This window comes from Vespula pensylvanica, chromosome 10 (genome assembly GCF_014466175.1).
Source record: "Vespula pensylvanica isolate Volc-1 chromosome 10, ASM1446617v1, whole genome shotgun sequence".
Taxonomy (NCBI): Eukaryota; Metazoa; Arthropoda; class Insecta; order Hymenoptera; family Vespidae; genus Vespula; species Vespula pensylvanica.
In genome coordinates, this window is record NC_057694.1 from 6543067 (window position 1) to 6560997 (window position 17931).

Genomic DNA, 17931 nt, shown 5'->3' on the forward strand with positions numbered 1-17931 from the left:
TACTATTATATACCACGATATACGTTTGATATACTAAGTATAGAAAAATAATGGAATATATTGATGGAAAAACAGTTTATTTTTCTTAGAATTTATCTATTTTCTTAAATATTTAAATAAACAAAATATTCTTTTAACATATTTAATTAGCAATCGATTTCAAATTATACTGCGATTACACTGCGATGAATATTATCGATTCATATAAAAATAGACTATAAAAAAAGACCAATAAAAACAATACTATACTGTTCATTAAATATTGTATTTACGACATTTTTGTTGTTGTTATATTAAATTATTAAGATGTATGGTGAAGAAATGATGAGACAATAATCCATATACGATAGAATGGTTAATTTGAACTAACTTTAAACAATTTTTAAACATCTCGTACAGATTAAACTTTTGAATTTGGCACTTAAATTACAGCGCCAAAAAATTATTTCGAATTACTAGTATGCCATCTAGGTATATTGTTGGCATAAGGTTGACAACAGTAGTGGCCAGTGATCGTCAGTAATTTCAATTGGTCATCATCGTTTAGGTTAGAGAAGTTATTTAAACTGCTCAGGACAGCTAAAAAATGCCGAGTCAAGAAGTTGTTACTACAAAAGTAGTAGTCCATCCTTTAGTTTTATTAAGTGTGGTGGATCATTTTAATCGTATGGGAAAAATTGGAAATCAGAAAAGAGTGGTTGGTGTTCTTCTTGGTTGTTGGAGAGCGAAAGGTGTCTTAGATGTGTCAAACAGTTTTGCAGGTTAGAATTTTACATTATTATAAATATATATTTAGATTTCCCACGTTTTGTTTTTGCTATATAGCTTTCATTATGGTAGAGTGTAGTTTTAAAAAAGAAATAAGTAATCAATAATGATGTTTCAACATTTTTTCAGTACCTTTCGACGAAGATGATAAGGATAAAAGCGTGTGGTTCCTTGACCACGATTATCTTGAAAACATGTATGGAATGTTTAAAAAAGTAAATGGTAATAGATGACATGATGTATAAATAAATAAATATTAAATTATTTGCAATTATTATAAAAAATATATGTTTTAGCTCGAGAAAAAGTAGTAGGTTGGTATCACACAGGACCTAAACTACATCAAAATGATGTTGCAATCAATGAACTGATCAGAAGATACTGCCCAAATTCTGTATTAGTTATTATAGATGCTAAACCAAAAGATTTAGGTCTTCCTACTGAAGCATATCAAGCAATAGAAGAAGTACATGATGTAAGTTTACTTATATATAGAATAATAAGATAAGATAAAATTTTGAACTATCATTATTGTAAAATCTTATATTTTTTTAACAGGATGGTTCACCAACATCTAAAACATTTGAGCATATACCTAGTGAAATTGGTGCTGAAGAAGCCGAAGAAGTTGGAGTAGAGCATTTATTACGTGATATTAAGGATACAACAGTTGGTACACTTAGTCAACGTATCACAAATCAACTTCTTGGGTTGAAGGGTCTTCATGAGCAGATAAGAGAAATTAGGGATTATTTATTACAAGTACATAATTTTTTCTGTACACATTAATTTCTTATGTTCAAGTTGCAACTAAAAAAACGTTTCTTATTTCCAGGTTGGTAATGGTAAATTACCAATAAATCACCAAATTGTTTACCAATTACAAGATATATTTAATTTACTACCAGATATGACACAGAGTAGTTTTGTGGATTCATTATATGTTAAAACAAACGATCAAATGTTGGTAGTATATTTAGCAGCACTTGTCAGATCTATAGTCGCTCTTCATAATTTGATTAATAATAAGTTGACCAATCGTGATGCAGAAAAGAAAGAAATGGACAAGAAAGAAGCTAAAAAAGATGAGAAAAAAGAAGAAGATAAAAAAGATGAAAAAGAAAAAGGAAAAACTAAAAGTCAATGAATAAGAAGTGTTATATCTCCATAAAGAGAAAAATCCGTTAAAATCATTAAAGCTAAGAATAATTATTAGTTTCGCATATGTAAATAGCGATGCTTGTTTATAATTTCTACATAATGAATTTGTCTTTTGCAAAAAATCAACAGAAATGAACTATTAGATTATTATAGAATGGTGCAGTTAACCATTTTCAGGCTTTCGAAATCATCATAATTCCGTATTAATTATATCAAATAAAAATATATAGGTTCTCTTGTAAATGCCACATAAACCTTGTTATTACAATTTCAGTGTAGTATGTGACGTTATATGAAATGAAGTGGTCTATAGAAAATGTGGAAATGAAGACTAATTATAGTTGATACATGATTCACTCATACATAATTATATGCTGTTTTCCTCCAGTTGAAAAATGATCATATTAGAAAATTAATTATATGAATTACTTGAATATACAGAAACAGAATTTTTCTATGAAATTATCTAAAATGGATTTATCAAATGATTATAAATACTTTATAAACATCATAGAGACACTGTATTTTGTAGGTAATGCAATTTTTTACTTAAAATATTGGAGTCTGAATAAAATTTAAAAAAAAAAAAAAAGGAAAAAGGAAAGATCTTACGTACGTACTGACCTATTATTATTCAATATGTTCTCATATATTTATTATTTTTTAATGCTCAATTATTGACATTAAATGATTTTTGGAAATTTAAACTAAATTTACATTAAATTTTACATTTAAAGATGAAATCAACGAATTTTATTTTCATATGTCCCACTCGAGACTTGTAAACAATAATTAATAAGAGTAAATAAAAATAAATAGAAACGAGAATACTTTGATGTATACTCCTCAGTGTACGAAAGAAAACTAACGAGATAACTCGCTCGGTCAATGTAATATATCCCTTCTTGTTGATAATCGAAGTATTCAATTGAATTTAATTTATATCAATCGTGTCTAAACATCTTCGTAATGTTTTTATATATTCTGTTTAAATATTAGTTTATTGTATTCCGTGTACATTAGAGTTTGTTTACATATTTAGAGAATTATGAAAATTACAAATTATTAAAATTTGTCCGCATTGAAAGATTTCGATGTGTCTTTGTCGAAAACTATCAAAATCTACGAAAAATTCGTTTTTGTTAATATTAGTAAAAATATTGAAAACAATGTTTACAATGTCAAATGAGTCCAGATGTAATACTTGTCCGATTTTGATAAACAATCTCGTTTTAAAGACCAAGGTTTAAGCGAGGATATGACTTTCTTCGAATTTATGAATGTTTTTTTCGACAAATATAAAGCTTCTTCAAAAATTCGAAAAAGCTGTATCATCGCTTAAACTTTCATCTTTAAAATAAGACTATTCATCAAAATCGACTGTACTTACTGTTGACGTAAACCGTTATAAAACAAGGGATGATGAACGGCCTTGAATATAATTTTATGCAATAATATCTTTTTATATTTTTACATTCTTTTATATTTTCTATTTTTTTTCACATCTTTACCAGATGTTAAAAAAATAAAAAAGAGAGTATTATTTTCAAATTAGATTATATATATAACGAAACAGAATTGAAGTAATAACAAAGATCGACAAGTAGTTACTTTAACACTATCGCTATAAACTGTTCCAATAAAAGGTTCTAAATTGGTGTCATTGTAATGTTGAAAGTACCAATTAAAACGATTATCTTCAATTATTTTAACATTATCATGTGGAGTAGTTGTTTCTTTGTTGTTTAAGAATGTATATTCCAAATTTTCAATATTTCTTTGAACAGCACCAGCTACAGGATTTTCTTTTTCCTGACTTCGATTATGATCCGTAGTTTCAGCAAAATACGGAGATGGTACTTTTGTTATCGTTGGTCTACCCAAAGTACGTAAACCAGTTGTTGACACAGAAGAAGGAACTTGGCCACCTGGTGCCAGAAAAGCTGATAAAGCTGATGCTTCTGTCTTCCGGCTTGCTTGCGAAGTTCCAATAGTTTTATCTTTTAATTTATTAGTTGTTGTTGCCTTCGTTGCCATGGTTGTCATCATTGTTGTTGTAGAAGTAGATGGATAATACGTTGTAACTATATGAATATTATCTATAATAACGAACAATTTTTTTCATTAAATAACTTATAAGATAAAGATATTTTTAGTAAACAATTAGAAGCATTTGCGTAGTTCCGAAAAATTTTACCAGTAGCTTCATTTTGTGGATTAATCATTGTCATAGTTGTTTCAATTTTTTGAGCTTCCATCGTCTCAGAATTCCAGAAGGAATTTTTATCTTTCATCGTCTGTTCATCAAAATCATCTGAATTTTCATGATTATTACTAATTGTTGTCACGATTGCTTTATTAGATGGAAATGTCATTTTCACAAAATCCGTTTTTGGCGTCGTCCAGATAATTTTACTTGCGACTTCCATACGCGAATCATTAATCACTTTATATTCTTTCATATTCATTAGTAATTTATCACCTTGATTAAATTCTGTTGGAAGAGATGTTTCATTTGTTTTTAGTAAGGTTTCGTTAGAAGATAACGATGATTTAATACTTTTCGTTAAATTTAATAAAGAGTATGGCCTATAAAAAAAAAAAAAAAACAAATATTAAAATTATATTACTTCAATACAAATGACATAATATCGTTATCACAAAGTACCTATTTTCAGTTAAATTGTTCGAAAATCTTGAAGAGCCAATAATACTCGTAGTAAAACCTTCATCCTTATTTTTCGAACTTGACCGGGATTTGTTCGTTCTCGAAAAATTTTTTTCCAATTTCGATGTAGTATTAGAATGTTTCGAATTACGTTGTTCTTGTACGCGAATATAATTAGTATCCTGATCTAGATTATCTTTCGGAGGATCATTCTTCATTTGTCTTTGATCATAAAAGAGATGAGAAGAGTCGATTATCGGGACAAAACCACCCTGTCCTCGTGGTAAGGGTATGAAACCACCCCTATGAATTTCTGGTTCGGTTGGTGGAAATACTCTGTAGCGTCCTCTACCAGGTCTACCTCCTGAAATTTCTTTCCTTTCTGCCTTTCTCCCAGAATTACCCCAGAAATTAAAGTTCAAATTAGGCAGAGGTACACCGAAGAAAGTAAATCCTGAACTACTTGGCGAGGGTGGTATAATCGAGGAATTTTTTTTTATCTGACTCGTGACATTCTTCGTGTTTAAATATTTCATAGTTTCCGAATTTTGAATAGTTTTAACTGGCTGAAGAATTGTTGTTTCAGTTGACACAATTGGAAGCGAAGTAGAGACGTTCGAATGATCGCTCTTGTTATTTGAATGATGACTTAAATATTCGTAATAATCATTTTCATAAGAAACCGATGCTCTCTTGGTCGAGCTTTCTAAATTCATCCATAATGATACCGTTTCTGTGGCTCCGCTTAATCCTAAGAAAGATTTTCACTTCATTAAAATATTTCATGTTTCTACAGATAAAATGTTGATGATAATATTTGATCTTATTTGCTCACCTGAAGCAGGTGTAACATTATTGACCATTTCAGCTTCACAACCAGGATGTACCGGATCAACTAGCCTTTCATGTTGACAATCTTGACGAGACAATCTAATTTCTTTAAAGAGAGAACCATCAGCACATCTCGGACCTTCCGAGGATGCTTGTTGTAACCATCCTCTTAGCCATAACATACCGCAAGAACATGATAAAGGATTCCCTAAAATATATTGTTCTATATAATTCGATTCTAAATTCGAATTTTCATTTCTTTTAATATTAGAGTATTTATTACCATCGATGTCCAAAATAGCGATATTGGATCTTAATCTTTTAAATGCATTTTCCGAAACGGATGCCATCCGATTGCTTCTCAAACTAAGAACACGTAATCTTGGCATTTCGTCGAATGGTGAACCTTGTATTGCACAAATCCTATTATTATCCATCTAAGAAGGAAGGTAAAAGGAAAAAAATTAAAAAAGAAAAAAAAATAAAGAGAACACATATATACATATGTATAAATACAGACAATGTATAAATAATTAGTTTCACGAGAAGCAACGGAGCAGTCGTAGAGTAATTCCACGCTTCACGGAGAGATTTCACTCTTCGCGAGAAAGTATTCCCCGGTTGATGGTATTAACAAAATAGTTTTGCCTTTCTCGAAAAGGTTCGTTAAGGATAGATATTAACTTTTATTCTTACTTTTAATTCGACTAGCCATTCCATCGCAGCCAAACTGTCACTGGACACACGAGCCAAACGGTTATTACTGAGATCTAGAACTTCCAATGATTGAAGACTTTCTAAACCAGCATATTCCAAACTCGGCAAATGATTATTACTTAAATTTAGAAAGAGAAGATGAGGTACGTTGATGAACGCTTTACTGTCGATTTCTAAAATCCGATTTTCTTGGAGTTCTGCACTTTGAAGTAAAGGTAATTCGGAGAAAGCACCCCTTGGAATTGTCTAACAACAATTTTGTGAATATATAGTTATAGTTATTTAATTATAATACACATGCACACACACTTACATATTTTTGTGTATTATATATATTAATTATAAATATTTTATATGTATATAATTCTTGATATACCTGTATACGATTTTTGCCAAGTCTTATAGCCTGTAATTCAGACAATCTCCTAATTGCATTCCTCTCGATCACCCTAAGATCATTATTTTCAAGATCGATCATGGACAATCGTGGTAATCCATCAAAAGCACCCTCTCGTAACTCTCTTATTCGATTTCTAACTAGTCTTAATTCAAGCAAAGAAGACAGACTGCTCAGTGTTTCCGGTGACAGGATGTTCAGTTTGTTGAAGCTCAAGTCGAGGATTTCGAGAGCCATTAAACCGTGCAACGATCCGGGTAACTCGGTCAAAGTGTTGTGTGACGCGTACAATTCCCGAAGGTCCCTGTAATTATCAAGATGGTTACGTATCCCTCTTTATATCGAATGCTTCCAGAAACTTTCATTATAATTATTTAATTTAGAATGTACATTGAGACGAAAAAAATATATATTAGATCCATTTATTTAATATTAGAAAGTTTAATATGGTCAATAATCAGTACAGTTTCATTTTGTACAGATATATACGTGAAATACCTGTATGATATATAATGCTACTTTATGGGGACATATAAAATAGAAAATATGTGAGGCACGTTGAATAATGAACGGTAAAACAGAAGATATTATAAAGCAAGATATGCGAAGAGCTTTCTACAGAGCAATTTACTAATGACGTAACGAAGTTAATACGAGTGAAACTGCTTTCTCACCGAACTGTCACCACAAGGTGATAGTTTGTTAGCAATGTATCATCCATCAAAATGTTTCTTTCTTTTTTTTTTTGTTTCATTATTAACGACTGAGAAATAATGAATGACTTAAACGACCGATAATAAATAAACGGTATAAAAAATGAATATTCATACAAAAATTATTATATAAATAATTTTGTTTTCTTACCTTGTATTTACGAACGTGGCATGAGGAATTTGTGCAAGATTATTTCTACTAAGATCAAGCCTTTGCAATCTACTGTTCTCTTGAAATATGTCTGGTCTAAGAACTTCCAAACGATTTCCACGAATATTTAAATCCATTAAAGATCTTAACGGTCTAAAACTTCTACCATGTAACGTAACCAATCGATTATACCTCAAATCCAATTGTTCCAATTTGGATAAACCATCGAAGGTACCGTCTTCTATGACTCTAAGCGCATTGTATCCCAAGATTAACTTACGAAGATCAGTCAATTCATTCAAAGCACCAGGTGGTATTCTTTCGATTCCATTAGCACTAAGATCCAATTTTCTTAAAACTGGAAGTGCAAGATCTTGAGATGCGATCGATGGTAAAGCAACGATTCGATTCATAGGCATATGAAGGTGTTCGATATTTCTTGGCAAACCAGGCACTATTTCTAACATTCGATTCCACCCAACATCGAGTTCATATAAATTTGTTAAGTGTCTGAAAGTTAACGGATGCAAGATAGACAAGGCATTTCCAGAAATGTTCACATGTTCCAGAGCAGGTGTATTTCGGAAAGATTCTGTTTCTATCAATCCTATAGAATTACCACTTAGATCCAAACGTCTTAAATTAGGTAAATTCGCTAAAAGACGTGGTTCGATATGTCTGAAATAATTTTCGGAAAGATCCAAGCCCTGAAAATGGTATAGATCATATAAATCGCATAGTACTTCTAAGAAAATATAGTACTTTTAAAAGGATCTTACCTTAAGTGCTGGTAAATTCCAAAATGGAGCTTCCAATAAATTTGATAAAGAATTATTTCGAAGTCGAAGTTCCCGAAGTGCTGGCATCGAAGTAAACGTTTCTCTTTGTAAGAATCCTAATCGATTGTGATCCAAGTGAAATCTTTCCAAAGTAGGATGACCTCTCAATGCACCGTACGGGATTTCCTCCAATTGATTGTAACTTACATCGAGAAATTTCAATCTCGGCAAAGCTTCCAAAATCGATCGTATTTCGGCAACGTGACTGAGATCGTTGTTGATCAGCCACATTTCTTCCAATCCATTTGCAGATCTTCGAGGAAAGAATTCCGGATGTATACGATGTATCAAATTGTGATTAAGATCTACAGTCTTCAATATTGGTAAACGACGAAATGCTCCGGCAAATATTTCAGTGATAATATTACGTGATAAATAAAGACGATTCAATACAGGAAGATCAACAAATGAACCTTCCGCGAGTCTGTTAATTCGATTTCGATCGAGTCGAATCACCGAAAGCAATGGAAGATCCATGCAAGCACGACCCACCATTCCAGCGTCGATTATATTGTTACCAACGAAAGATATCTCTTTCAATTCTGAAAGATTGATCATAGTACGAGGATGAATCCAATGAATAGCACAATCCGTGATATTGATCAATTCTAAACGTGGTAAATCACGAAAGAGACCAGCTTCCAATCGAACGAGACGAGGACTACCAAAAACATGTAATTGTTCGAGATTAGGAAGATCGTGAAAGTTTCTTGGTGCTAATTCTAATAAAGCAGGCGAATTTATTTGAAGATATCGCAATTTTTGAAGACCAGAAAATTTGGGTAATCTCTTCATAACTCGACTTTGTAGGGTTATAGCTTCAAGACCTTGAAGATTTTCAAGGCTATCGACAGGCAACGAACGTAAATCAGATTCAACGACGAAGAGTTCCAACAACGAATCGTGTAAACCTTCCAACCAACCGGAGGATACTCTTTCTAAACGATTATTTCGGAGCATTAAACGCAAAACTTTTAAAGTAGCAAATGCTTTTCCTGGAAGACTAGGTAAATTATTATTCTCAAGAATCAGCTCATCGATCGGACGATCCACATAATGGCTCACTGCTTTTAATCCTTCCAACACTTTTGGTAATTCACTATGACTGCACCTATATGGAATAAAACAAAAAGAAAAATATAAAAATTATTATTATTGTCCAAGTAAATCTATGGCTCGTGATACATTATTTCTTGTTATTGTTATACCATATTTGGACCTCCGTGTCGCGAGTTGAACATCTGCACGGGAGAATTCTTTCCTGTGGTGGACATCCGTACTCCGATGGAAGCTGACCGTTGATATCAACAACGAAGTATAATATCAGATACCAGCCAACTATGAAGGCACTTTTAAGAATTTTTAATGGTCTAATCATTGCTGGCTTATACACCGCAGTCTACGAGATTAAATATCCGTCCTGCATTTTCTATAATGAGAATAAAAAAAAATTTCTTTAAAATATTTATTAATAATAGATATCATTTGTGATATCATTAATCGATTATGTTAGATATATTAATAGACGTATTATATTTGATGTACATGCACAATATAGATATACAATATACGTAGATATATATGTATAGATCTTTAAATACATACATCACGCAGTATATTTTTATAAGTATATATATATATATATATATATATATATATATATATAAAAGATACACACACACACGCACACATATGTATAGGGAGATTGAAAGATCGTGTATACGTTACGGTTAGAAACAACAAAATTGATGCTCCGTACCGTAAGCGCAAAGCCTAAAAGACCGCTAGGACAATCGTTATCCGTAATAATTGCTGTCGCACGCGAGAGTTCTCTCGTGTAAACAGCTTCGCACGAGTCACAAAATTGAAAAATCTAAAATCACGAATAAAAAATGTTTATCCTTAATATATTTATTATCCTCTTCTTTTCTTCTTTTGATAAACTCGTGATAAGCAAATGCATTCTAGATACGAAATAGACCTCAGCATCCTTTTGTTTATTAGAATGTAATTTTTCAAATACCGATCTTTAAAGAATTCAATGCGGTATCATGCAAAAGCTTTAAGGATCCTAACACATGTGTGTCTTATGTATATACATACATATGTACATAGATTTCATAACAAAACAATCGGTCGGCCTGAAAAATCGTTCAAACGTGAATACCGTAGGTGGAATGGTGTTCAATACGTCATTCGAAAAAAATTACATTCGATTTCATTAGATTTCATTTCGTTTCGTTTCGTTTGCCAGTTTCAAGAAATATTATTGTATTATAGTAAATAGCTTTAAAAAAATATCAAGATCGTACTCATATTTTTATATCACATATGGAACCAATGTATGACAATTTATCATGTTGCTTCATTTTTTATTAAATTTAAAAAATCGAAACAATATTCCAATAAGCATCATTGACTATTACTTAGCAAACAAAAAATTCCGTTCCATTAATCATCATTGTAATAGCACATAATCTCGATCAAACGATCAGGATTACGAGGGAAAGTGATTTCTTCTACTTCCTGCGTTATCCTTTTTCTCCTTCTTTTCCTCCTCAGCAACTCATGGCACTTCTCTTTCCCTCTTACTCTCACTCTTCCTTGTGTATATCCTTTGTCAGTATTTTTTTATTTTGATTTATCATGATTATGATTAAAAAATATTGTACGTTTTGATAAAAGGAGAATAGGTATCGTTGGTAAAATTAATGATTATGTTTTTATATTGTCTTTTTACAATTTTCTTTTTCTTTCGAAATGAATCTTTCCCTTCTTTCTCTAATTTTATTTTATTTATTTATTTATTTATTTATGTTTTTTTTGTTTGTAGAAATAAAACTAATTTCTATACCTTTTGTTTCGGCAAGATTTGCCGAAACAGTTTTCTCTTGTGTATCCCTCTTGTAAATGTTAAAAGATCAACAATAATTCACTTGTGTTCTCGTCAGGATATTCCTTAAAAAAAATTATCAAAAATGTTAACTAACAGTAAACGTTTAGTTAATGGCTAAATTACTAGCCTAGATTAATGAATTTTTTTTTTTTTTAATTTTTTATAAAACGAAAGGAGATAGACCGGTCCGGTAAAAGCGAGTCCGAGGGAAGAACGATGACTGAGGCGCGTGGGTGAAGGTAGTCGAGATACAAGAGTATTGCGAAGTACGTGTCCAGACACCGTGAAGGAACGCTTCCAGGAAATTCTCCCCTTTTTTCACGGATCTCTCCGTCAATGCGTTGATCCGTTTTCTCAAAACGAAATATTTGATATAATCTTCTATCGATCATTAGATTCGACTCATTTCTGAAGTCTGAATATAAGAATACAACCTGGAGTGCAGTTTAGAAATTATGTGCAAAAAATACCTAATTCTGAATATAATATTATACTATTTCAAATATACGATATAAACATCATGCAACAAATATATAACTCTAACTATGAACTAATGTTATGCTAATGTTATACTATTTCCTATATATGTATATGCGTATATTTACAATTTTGAATTGGACTTGCTATTTAAAATTATTATTTAAAATTTTTACTAATAATCGCTTAATTACCAATACATGATCGCTGATAACATAGCACAAATATTTATCGATATATTGATGAGTATGTTAATAGTAAGCTTTTTTAAAATGCAAATTTATATTATCAAAAAAAAAAAAAAAAGAATTATACGCAACTATTTTTATAATTTGATCATCTATAGTATTGTCGCACAAGGATAAACTCATTATCGTTAAAAAAATGCATATTTTGTGTTTTAAAATTTTATCGAATAATCAGTTAAATTTTCACAACAATAAATTCGTTAGATTTATTTGACAAAATTTGTATCTATTATTGATACGTTCGATTTAATTTATTATTTCTTTTCAATCAAAACTCGATAAACATTCACTTGCATACGATAGTTCCTATTAGCATGCAAGATATTTAACAACTGGTTTTTAATCATACGATCGATAAGATCTCGTTTAATGTGTTTGAATCATTATCATGATCAATCATCATAGGTAAGCCAAGCCTTGGGAAAAATTAAAAAAACAAAATAGAAAAAATTAAAAAAGAAATACAAGAAAAAACGCATGATTTATGCATATTTATCTTAAGTATGTAATAAATACTGAAGTATATAACTTCTTGTAAATATACTAATTACAAATCACAATCTTATAAATATACTAATATTATTATTATACATCTTTCTATTTATGTTATTTATAAATTTATATAATGTTTATAGAAATATCTGTAAAATCATAGAATATTATAGATCAATGATTTCAATATAATTATCTGTGAATAGATATACAAGATCCACATAACATTTATGATATAAAAATTCTTCAAAAATATACACGAGTGATTTACACCTTTTGAATGAGATTAAAATAAAAGAAAGAAAAACTACAAAGAAGAGTATATGAAAGTGAGCAAAAGAGAAAATGAAGAAGATATATATGGGTAACGGGATAAAAACAAGAAATTCTGGTGTATATCTTCCAACAGGTTTCTGATATAGTAAAGCACAAGGTATATAATTATGCGAACATTCCTTGCTTGTTTATCAGTTTCGAGTGGAAAGAAGAAAAACTGGAGCCGAGGAGACTCTTCTTCTAATAGTTGCACAAAACTTGTTTCTTCCGTGAGATACGTATCGAATGACAATGGTGAAGGATTTTCTTTAAGAAGAAAGGAAAAAAAAAGTACAATAGTAAAAAGTACGAACAAGAATATGTTCGCTAGAAATTTGAGAGGATTGTCTTGTATTTTCAAAAGCCTAACGAGGAACAGTTTTATCATCTCGCCTAATAATCTTTATCGTAACGTTTGCAATAATAAAGGTGTACCAAGGATACTCATAACAGGTTAGATTTATTGATCATGTATGATCTATTTACGACGATTGATAGAAAAATTATTATGTGCTTATTTATATTAGTGACGATCTAACAGGTGGTCTTGGACAATTAGGTACAGAATGTGCCAAATTACTACGCAAGAATTACGGAAGTGATAATGTGATTCTTTCGGATATCATCAAACCAACAGACGAGAATCTAGCTAACGGGCCATTCATATTCGCAGACATACTTGATTTTAAAAATCTTCAAAAGATCGTCGTTGATTATCGGATCGATTGGCTCATTCATTTCAGTGCTCTTCTTAGTGCCGTAGGGGAACAGAACGTTCCTTTGGCTGTGAGGGTCAACATCGAAGGTTGTTAAGAATACTTCCTCCTCTAATTTAACTCTCTTTTTCTTCTGAAGTATTATAATGACAGCTATGCGAGTGATACATATCGCATAATAGGACATATGTATATGATTGACTGGCATGACTTGTACTTGGTCAGATATGTACGTTCAAGAAGAGAACAAAAACGGATCTTCATCGTCTACTAACGACTACAATTCAGTGAAATCGAATGCCGTGGTAACGAGCGAATCTGTCGTTACGTTCACGATCGTATCGTTCTGGTTACGAAAGAGAGACTACGAGAGAAAGTAAATTGGCCACGCTCGGAGTTTGATCATCTTTTTCTTTTTTTACATATCGTTAATTTAATAATTTTATATTAATAAAATATATTAGATTTCTTTTCTTTTGACTATACACCAATACATACACCAAAGAGACACATACATGTTACTACTTCACAGAATTTTAATCTTCCTTCCCTCGCTTCGTCTTTGCTTGATGAGAATGAAGGAAACAGACTATTATATTTCGTTGCATTGTTTTCAGGTATGCATAATGTTATTGAATTGGCCAAACAATATAAATTAAGAATTTTCATACCTTCAACGATTGGTGCATTCGGGCCGGATTCACCAAGAAATCCAACACCAAACATTACGATTCAACGACCTCGTACCATTTATGGCGTTAGCAAAGTTCATGCTGAACTTTTGGGGGAATATTATCATCACAGATTCAATTTAGATTTTCGATGTCTTAGATTTCCAGGAGTGATCAGTTGCGATCCACCTGGAGGCGGTGTTACTGGTATGTATAAAACAATGAAAATACTTCGATCAGGATCTAAAGAATACACTATAAAAAGAGACGCATACAAAATTACACGAAAACTGGTATTCGTTCCGACAACGATTTCTTCCGTGCGACACATATAGAATAAAGAGATCTTTAATGGATGCCATTAGGGGCCGCAATAAGTACGTTTTTTGCGAAGAAGTAGAGCGTGATCTTTACCATGATTATAAATGCGCGATGGTGCAACCAATCCTTCGATGGTTGCAGTGGTACCAACGATCTCTCTATCTCTACAATTGTATCCTCATCTTTTTTTTCTCTTTTTGTGCTTTCCATAAACTAGAATAGGAAAAAATATTAAAAATAATAACAAGCTTATAACTTCTATTAAATGCTTTCTTCCTTTTCACTTTCATCTTATTATATATATTTACAGATTATGCAGTAGCTGTTTTTCACGAAGGCCTGTTAAACAAAAAATATGAGTGTTATTTAGAGCCTTGCACGCGATTACCGATGATGTACATCGAGGATTGTCTTTCGGCACTCTTTCAATTTTTAAATACTCCAAATGAAAAGCTAAAAAGACGTGTATACAACGTTACTGCTATGAGCTTTACACCAGAGGAACTCTTTAGTGAGATCATGAAACATGTTCCAAACTTGCAAATTACTTATAAACCGGATAGTCGACAACACATTGGTAAGACTAAGGATATCATATTATTAAAATTATGTATAAATACCTTTATCAAAACTTGCTAAATATCGTTTTGTTTCTTTATCATATATATATATATATATATATAGTCGTCCTATTTTTAGCGGAAAATTGGCCACAAGTTTTTGACGATAGTGAGGCACGAAAGGATTGGGGATGGCAAAATAAATACGATTTAGCTAAACTCGTAAACGCAATGATACGAGATGTTAGTACACACTTTTTGCCAAAATATCGTCTAAAGGAAGTCAACAGCTATGTATAATATACTATACATTAGAGAAAAATTCTAATAAAGGTATACAGTAAAAATAATTATTTATTTTGCACACGCATGAGATGTAAAAAAAACATTACAAGAATAATCATAATCTAAAAAGGAAAAAATAACTATATTATTATAGATCCCACTATACACAGAAATTGCTTCTTACCTTAATTAATTTAATCATCCATTAATTCTGCAATTTCATCATCATTTAATAATTTTTCGATATTTATCGGTTTAGTTTTGTGAATGGTTCTTAATGGGGTCGTATGTATTTTTTCCGTTCTTCTAGATGGTGTAGAAAATTGCTCACTGTTTCTGGAAGGTGTAAGATTACCTATTTCGTTTCTTCGTGGAGTAACCGTCAATCTTTCTGATTTTATATTTGTTACTTGTAATGAACTATCCATATCAACATCTATACAATAAAAGAATTAACTTCTATTATTTCTATAATTTCTATTAAAGTTTTTTTTTGGACATAATTAACTCTTCATTTACCTGTAACGTCATTAGTTTTGTTCATTATTTTATAACTTTCTGCAAAATATCCATTTGGATGAATAATCGGTTGTTCTGGTAATTGTTTATGTAATGTCTGAAAATGCCTTGTACATGCCAATGAATAATGTCCTTCTTTCGCTAGTTCGACTATCTCTTTTGTATCTATAATAATGCTTTCTCCTTAATTTTACATGTCTAAATGTATTTCTTTTCCAAGATTTTATAAATAAATAAATATACCAAAATCGGAGATGCCATAAGCAGATAGTTTTTGTTTCAACGAATTCTGATCCATATGCCTATATGGGCAACCATGATATTCTCCAGGACCAATGGAATTACTTATTATTTTATTACAACCAAGTGGTGTATAATTTGTTTGCTTTCCCTCTTTCCCATATATATGTCTGATACTATATGCATATTGCTTTTCAAATTTATCTGAATCTATTTTTTGGGAAAATGCTTCCCTCCAAAATTGCAATGCATCTTCTAAAGATACACCTATTCCTTTAAGAAATAGACCATATTGAATACGTCCAGAATTTTTTAAATGGTGATTGACATGTAATGCTTCATGAAGAGATCTCATGCACAATGGATAAGATATTCTTGATAACTATAAGCAAAAAAATAAAATAAAAAATTTTTAAACACACACTTTGTAAATATATTGCACATTACTTACTTTCTCTATTTTTTCAATTGGAGTATTTGTGGTTGACCAAACTACTCGAGCCATTCCAGAAAAGGTACCAGGTAGGGCATTAATATAGCTTATCACTCTTTCATCATCAGAGGCATTTAAAAGACACTCTTTTGCGTCCTATTCAACGCCACAATAAACAAAGATAATTAATATAAAAATTTATATAGTTAAAAGAAAGTAGAGAATACCAAGTCAGACCTCTATTCCTGCAATTAGTTTTTGCTTGAAATATGAAATACATAAGGAAATCAGATCGTTTCGTGGAACGTATGCTATTCCATCTTCAAGATATACTTTACGTGCTTTAACAAGATCAATTACTTTCTGAAATGGTACTTTATAGAAATCAATTGTATCTATATTTGTAACTTTGTAAGTAGACGTTTGAAGGTCTTCTCGAATTCTTTCTTTTTCTTCATAAGATATCTATAAAAAAAACCTTAATGTATTGTTCATTCATAAATATATATATAAGATCACTTAACAATGAAATTCATATGACAAAGTCATAGATAAGTTTTTCAAAAAAAAAAAAAAAACATACATGTTTACAATCAAGCTTATGCATAGCTAGAAACTGGTCAACACCTTCTTTATCCAAAGAAGAAAATCTGATTTTGAATAATTGTATCTCTTGATTTATAAACCATTTTGCTTGATCTTTGTCCTTGCAATATGCCAATCTCAGAATATAATGTGATATATTATCTTTTCTTCTGGCTTGAAGATCAGTTTCTGTATCAGACTTACAACCAATTCCATATATTAAATTTACATAATATTTGAGACCATCCTTTTTCAAACTATCCCTTAAACTCTCTTTACGCGCTTCTACCGTTTTAAGGTCATTTCGTAATGAAATATTTTCAACCAAGCGAAGTACTAAAATAATGTTTGAATATTGATTTATTAAATGAACAGCTGTATAAAAATGATAAAATTTACCTTTTAACCTATCGAGACTTAGCTCCTGAAATTCAATTAAAGATATTTCACCTGAAGGTGGAACATCATATACTTGCAAATCATGTGGATAAGACGCCTTTAAGGTTTTTATTTCGTTTTTAATCGTACAATGTTTCAAAGCAAAATCCATTTTGTGTGCGATTTAAAATTAACTAATTCTAATAATTAATTATTATTTAAACGATGTCGATGTTCTTACTTAAAAGTATTCTTAAGAATATGTATCACTCTCATTATACATATTAATATATAATGAATACTGACGTAGTTAAAAAATAATTATATTCTTTATAAATATTTACAACTTTAGAATATATAAAAAAATATGCATATTCTTCGACTTTCTCTACAAAAACATTTATCCTAATACCCACATCGATAATTTTCCACCATCTTGCTAATTTTCCCGCTATATTTTCCCGCTACAATTTAAAAAGGCTGTTTTCCAATTAAATCATCGCAAGTATCAGAAGGCAAAACCTTTATATCAACCTTTACTTATCGCGAA

The 17931-nt window shown here is 30.8% G+C and overlaps 4 protein-coding genes and 1 long non-coding RNA gene across 8 annotated transcripts; 3 read left to right on the plus strand and 2 right to left on the minus strand.

Moving 5' to 3' along the window:
• The first annotated feature begins 501 nt into the window (after positions 1-501).
• On the plus strand, positions 502-2362 carry LOC122632446 (26S proteasome non-ATPase regulatory subunit 7). The gene is made up of 5 exons (XM_043819222.1): positions 502-761; positions 898-990; positions 1065-1243; positions 1327-1530; positions 1604-2362. The coding sequence occupies exons 1-5, from the start codon at positions 587-589 to the stop codon at positions 1913-1915; spliced, it is 963 nt and encodes a 320-aa protein (XP_043675157.1). The 5' UTR covers positions 502-586; the 3' UTR covers positions 1916-2362.
• A 288-nt stretch (positions 2363-2650) lies between these two features.
• LOC122632433 (protein artichoke) lies at positions 2651-11577 on the minus strand. Of its 2 annotated transcripts, XM_043819188.1 has the most exons (11): positions 11100-11577; positions 9454-9674; positions 8186-9356; positions 7407-8113; positions 6522-6846; positions 6125-6391; positions 5712-5865; positions 5433-5636; positions 4598-5348; positions 4127-4518; positions 2651-4028 (listed from the first exon to the last, which is right to left on the minus strand). In XM_043819188.1, the coding sequence occupies exons 2-11, from the start codon at positions 9621-9623 to the stop codon at positions 3481-3483; spliced, it is 4689 nt and encodes a 1562-aa protein (XP_043675123.1). In that variant the 5' UTR covers positions 9624-9674; positions 11100-11577; the 3' UTR covers positions 2651-3480. The 2 variants fall into 2 exon arrangements, with proteins under 2 accessions (XP_043675123.1, XP_043675124.1); XM_043819189.1 differs by lacking the exon at positions 11100-11577 and having other exon boundaries at positions 9454-9785.
• Positions 6282-7403, plus strand: LOC122632447. Its single transcript, XR_006327871.1, has 3 exons — positions 6282-6360; positions 6687-6928; positions 7024-7403. It is a non-coding gene; the product is annotated as an uncharacterized LOC122632447 (long non-coding RNA).
• Positions 11578-12616: 1039 nt separating the features above from the next.
• Positions 12617-15993, plus strand: LOC122632441 (L-threonine 3-dehydrogenase, mitochondrial). Its single transcript, XM_043819213.1, has 6 exons — positions 12617-13126; positions 13215-13478; positions 14007-14267; positions 14692-14958; positions 15081-15274; positions 15537-15993. Exons 1-5 carry the CDS (start codon positions 12802-12804, stop codon positions 15239-15241), a joined length of 1278 nt encoding a protein of 425 aa, XP_043675148.1. The 5' UTR covers positions 12617-12801; the 3' UTR covers positions 15242-15274; positions 15537-15993.
• LOC122632440 (DNA primase large subunit-like) lies at positions 14266-17813 on the minus strand. 3 transcript variants are annotated; one of them, XM_043819211.1, is made up of 8 exons: positions 17403-17813; positions 17002-17339; positions 16656-16883; positions 16437-16574; positions 15989-16367; positions 15746-15910; positions 15411-15662; positions 14266-14594 (listed from the first exon to the last, which is right to left on the minus strand). In XM_043819211.1, exons 1-7 carry the CDS (start codon positions 17551-17553, stop codon positions 15421-15423), a joined length of 1641 nt encoding a protein of 546 aa, XP_043675146.1. In that variant the 5' UTR covers positions 17554-17813; the 3' UTR covers positions 14266-14594; positions 15411-15420. The 3 variants fall into 3 exon arrangements, with proteins under 3 accessions (XP_043675146.1, XP_043675145.1, XP_043675144.1); XM_043819210.1 differs by lacking the exon at positions 14266-14594 and adding an exon at positions 15286-15348; XM_043819209.1 differs by lacking the exon at positions 14266-14594 and having other exon boundaries at positions 15310-15662.
• Between the last annotated feature and the right edge of the window lie 118 nt (positions 17814-17931).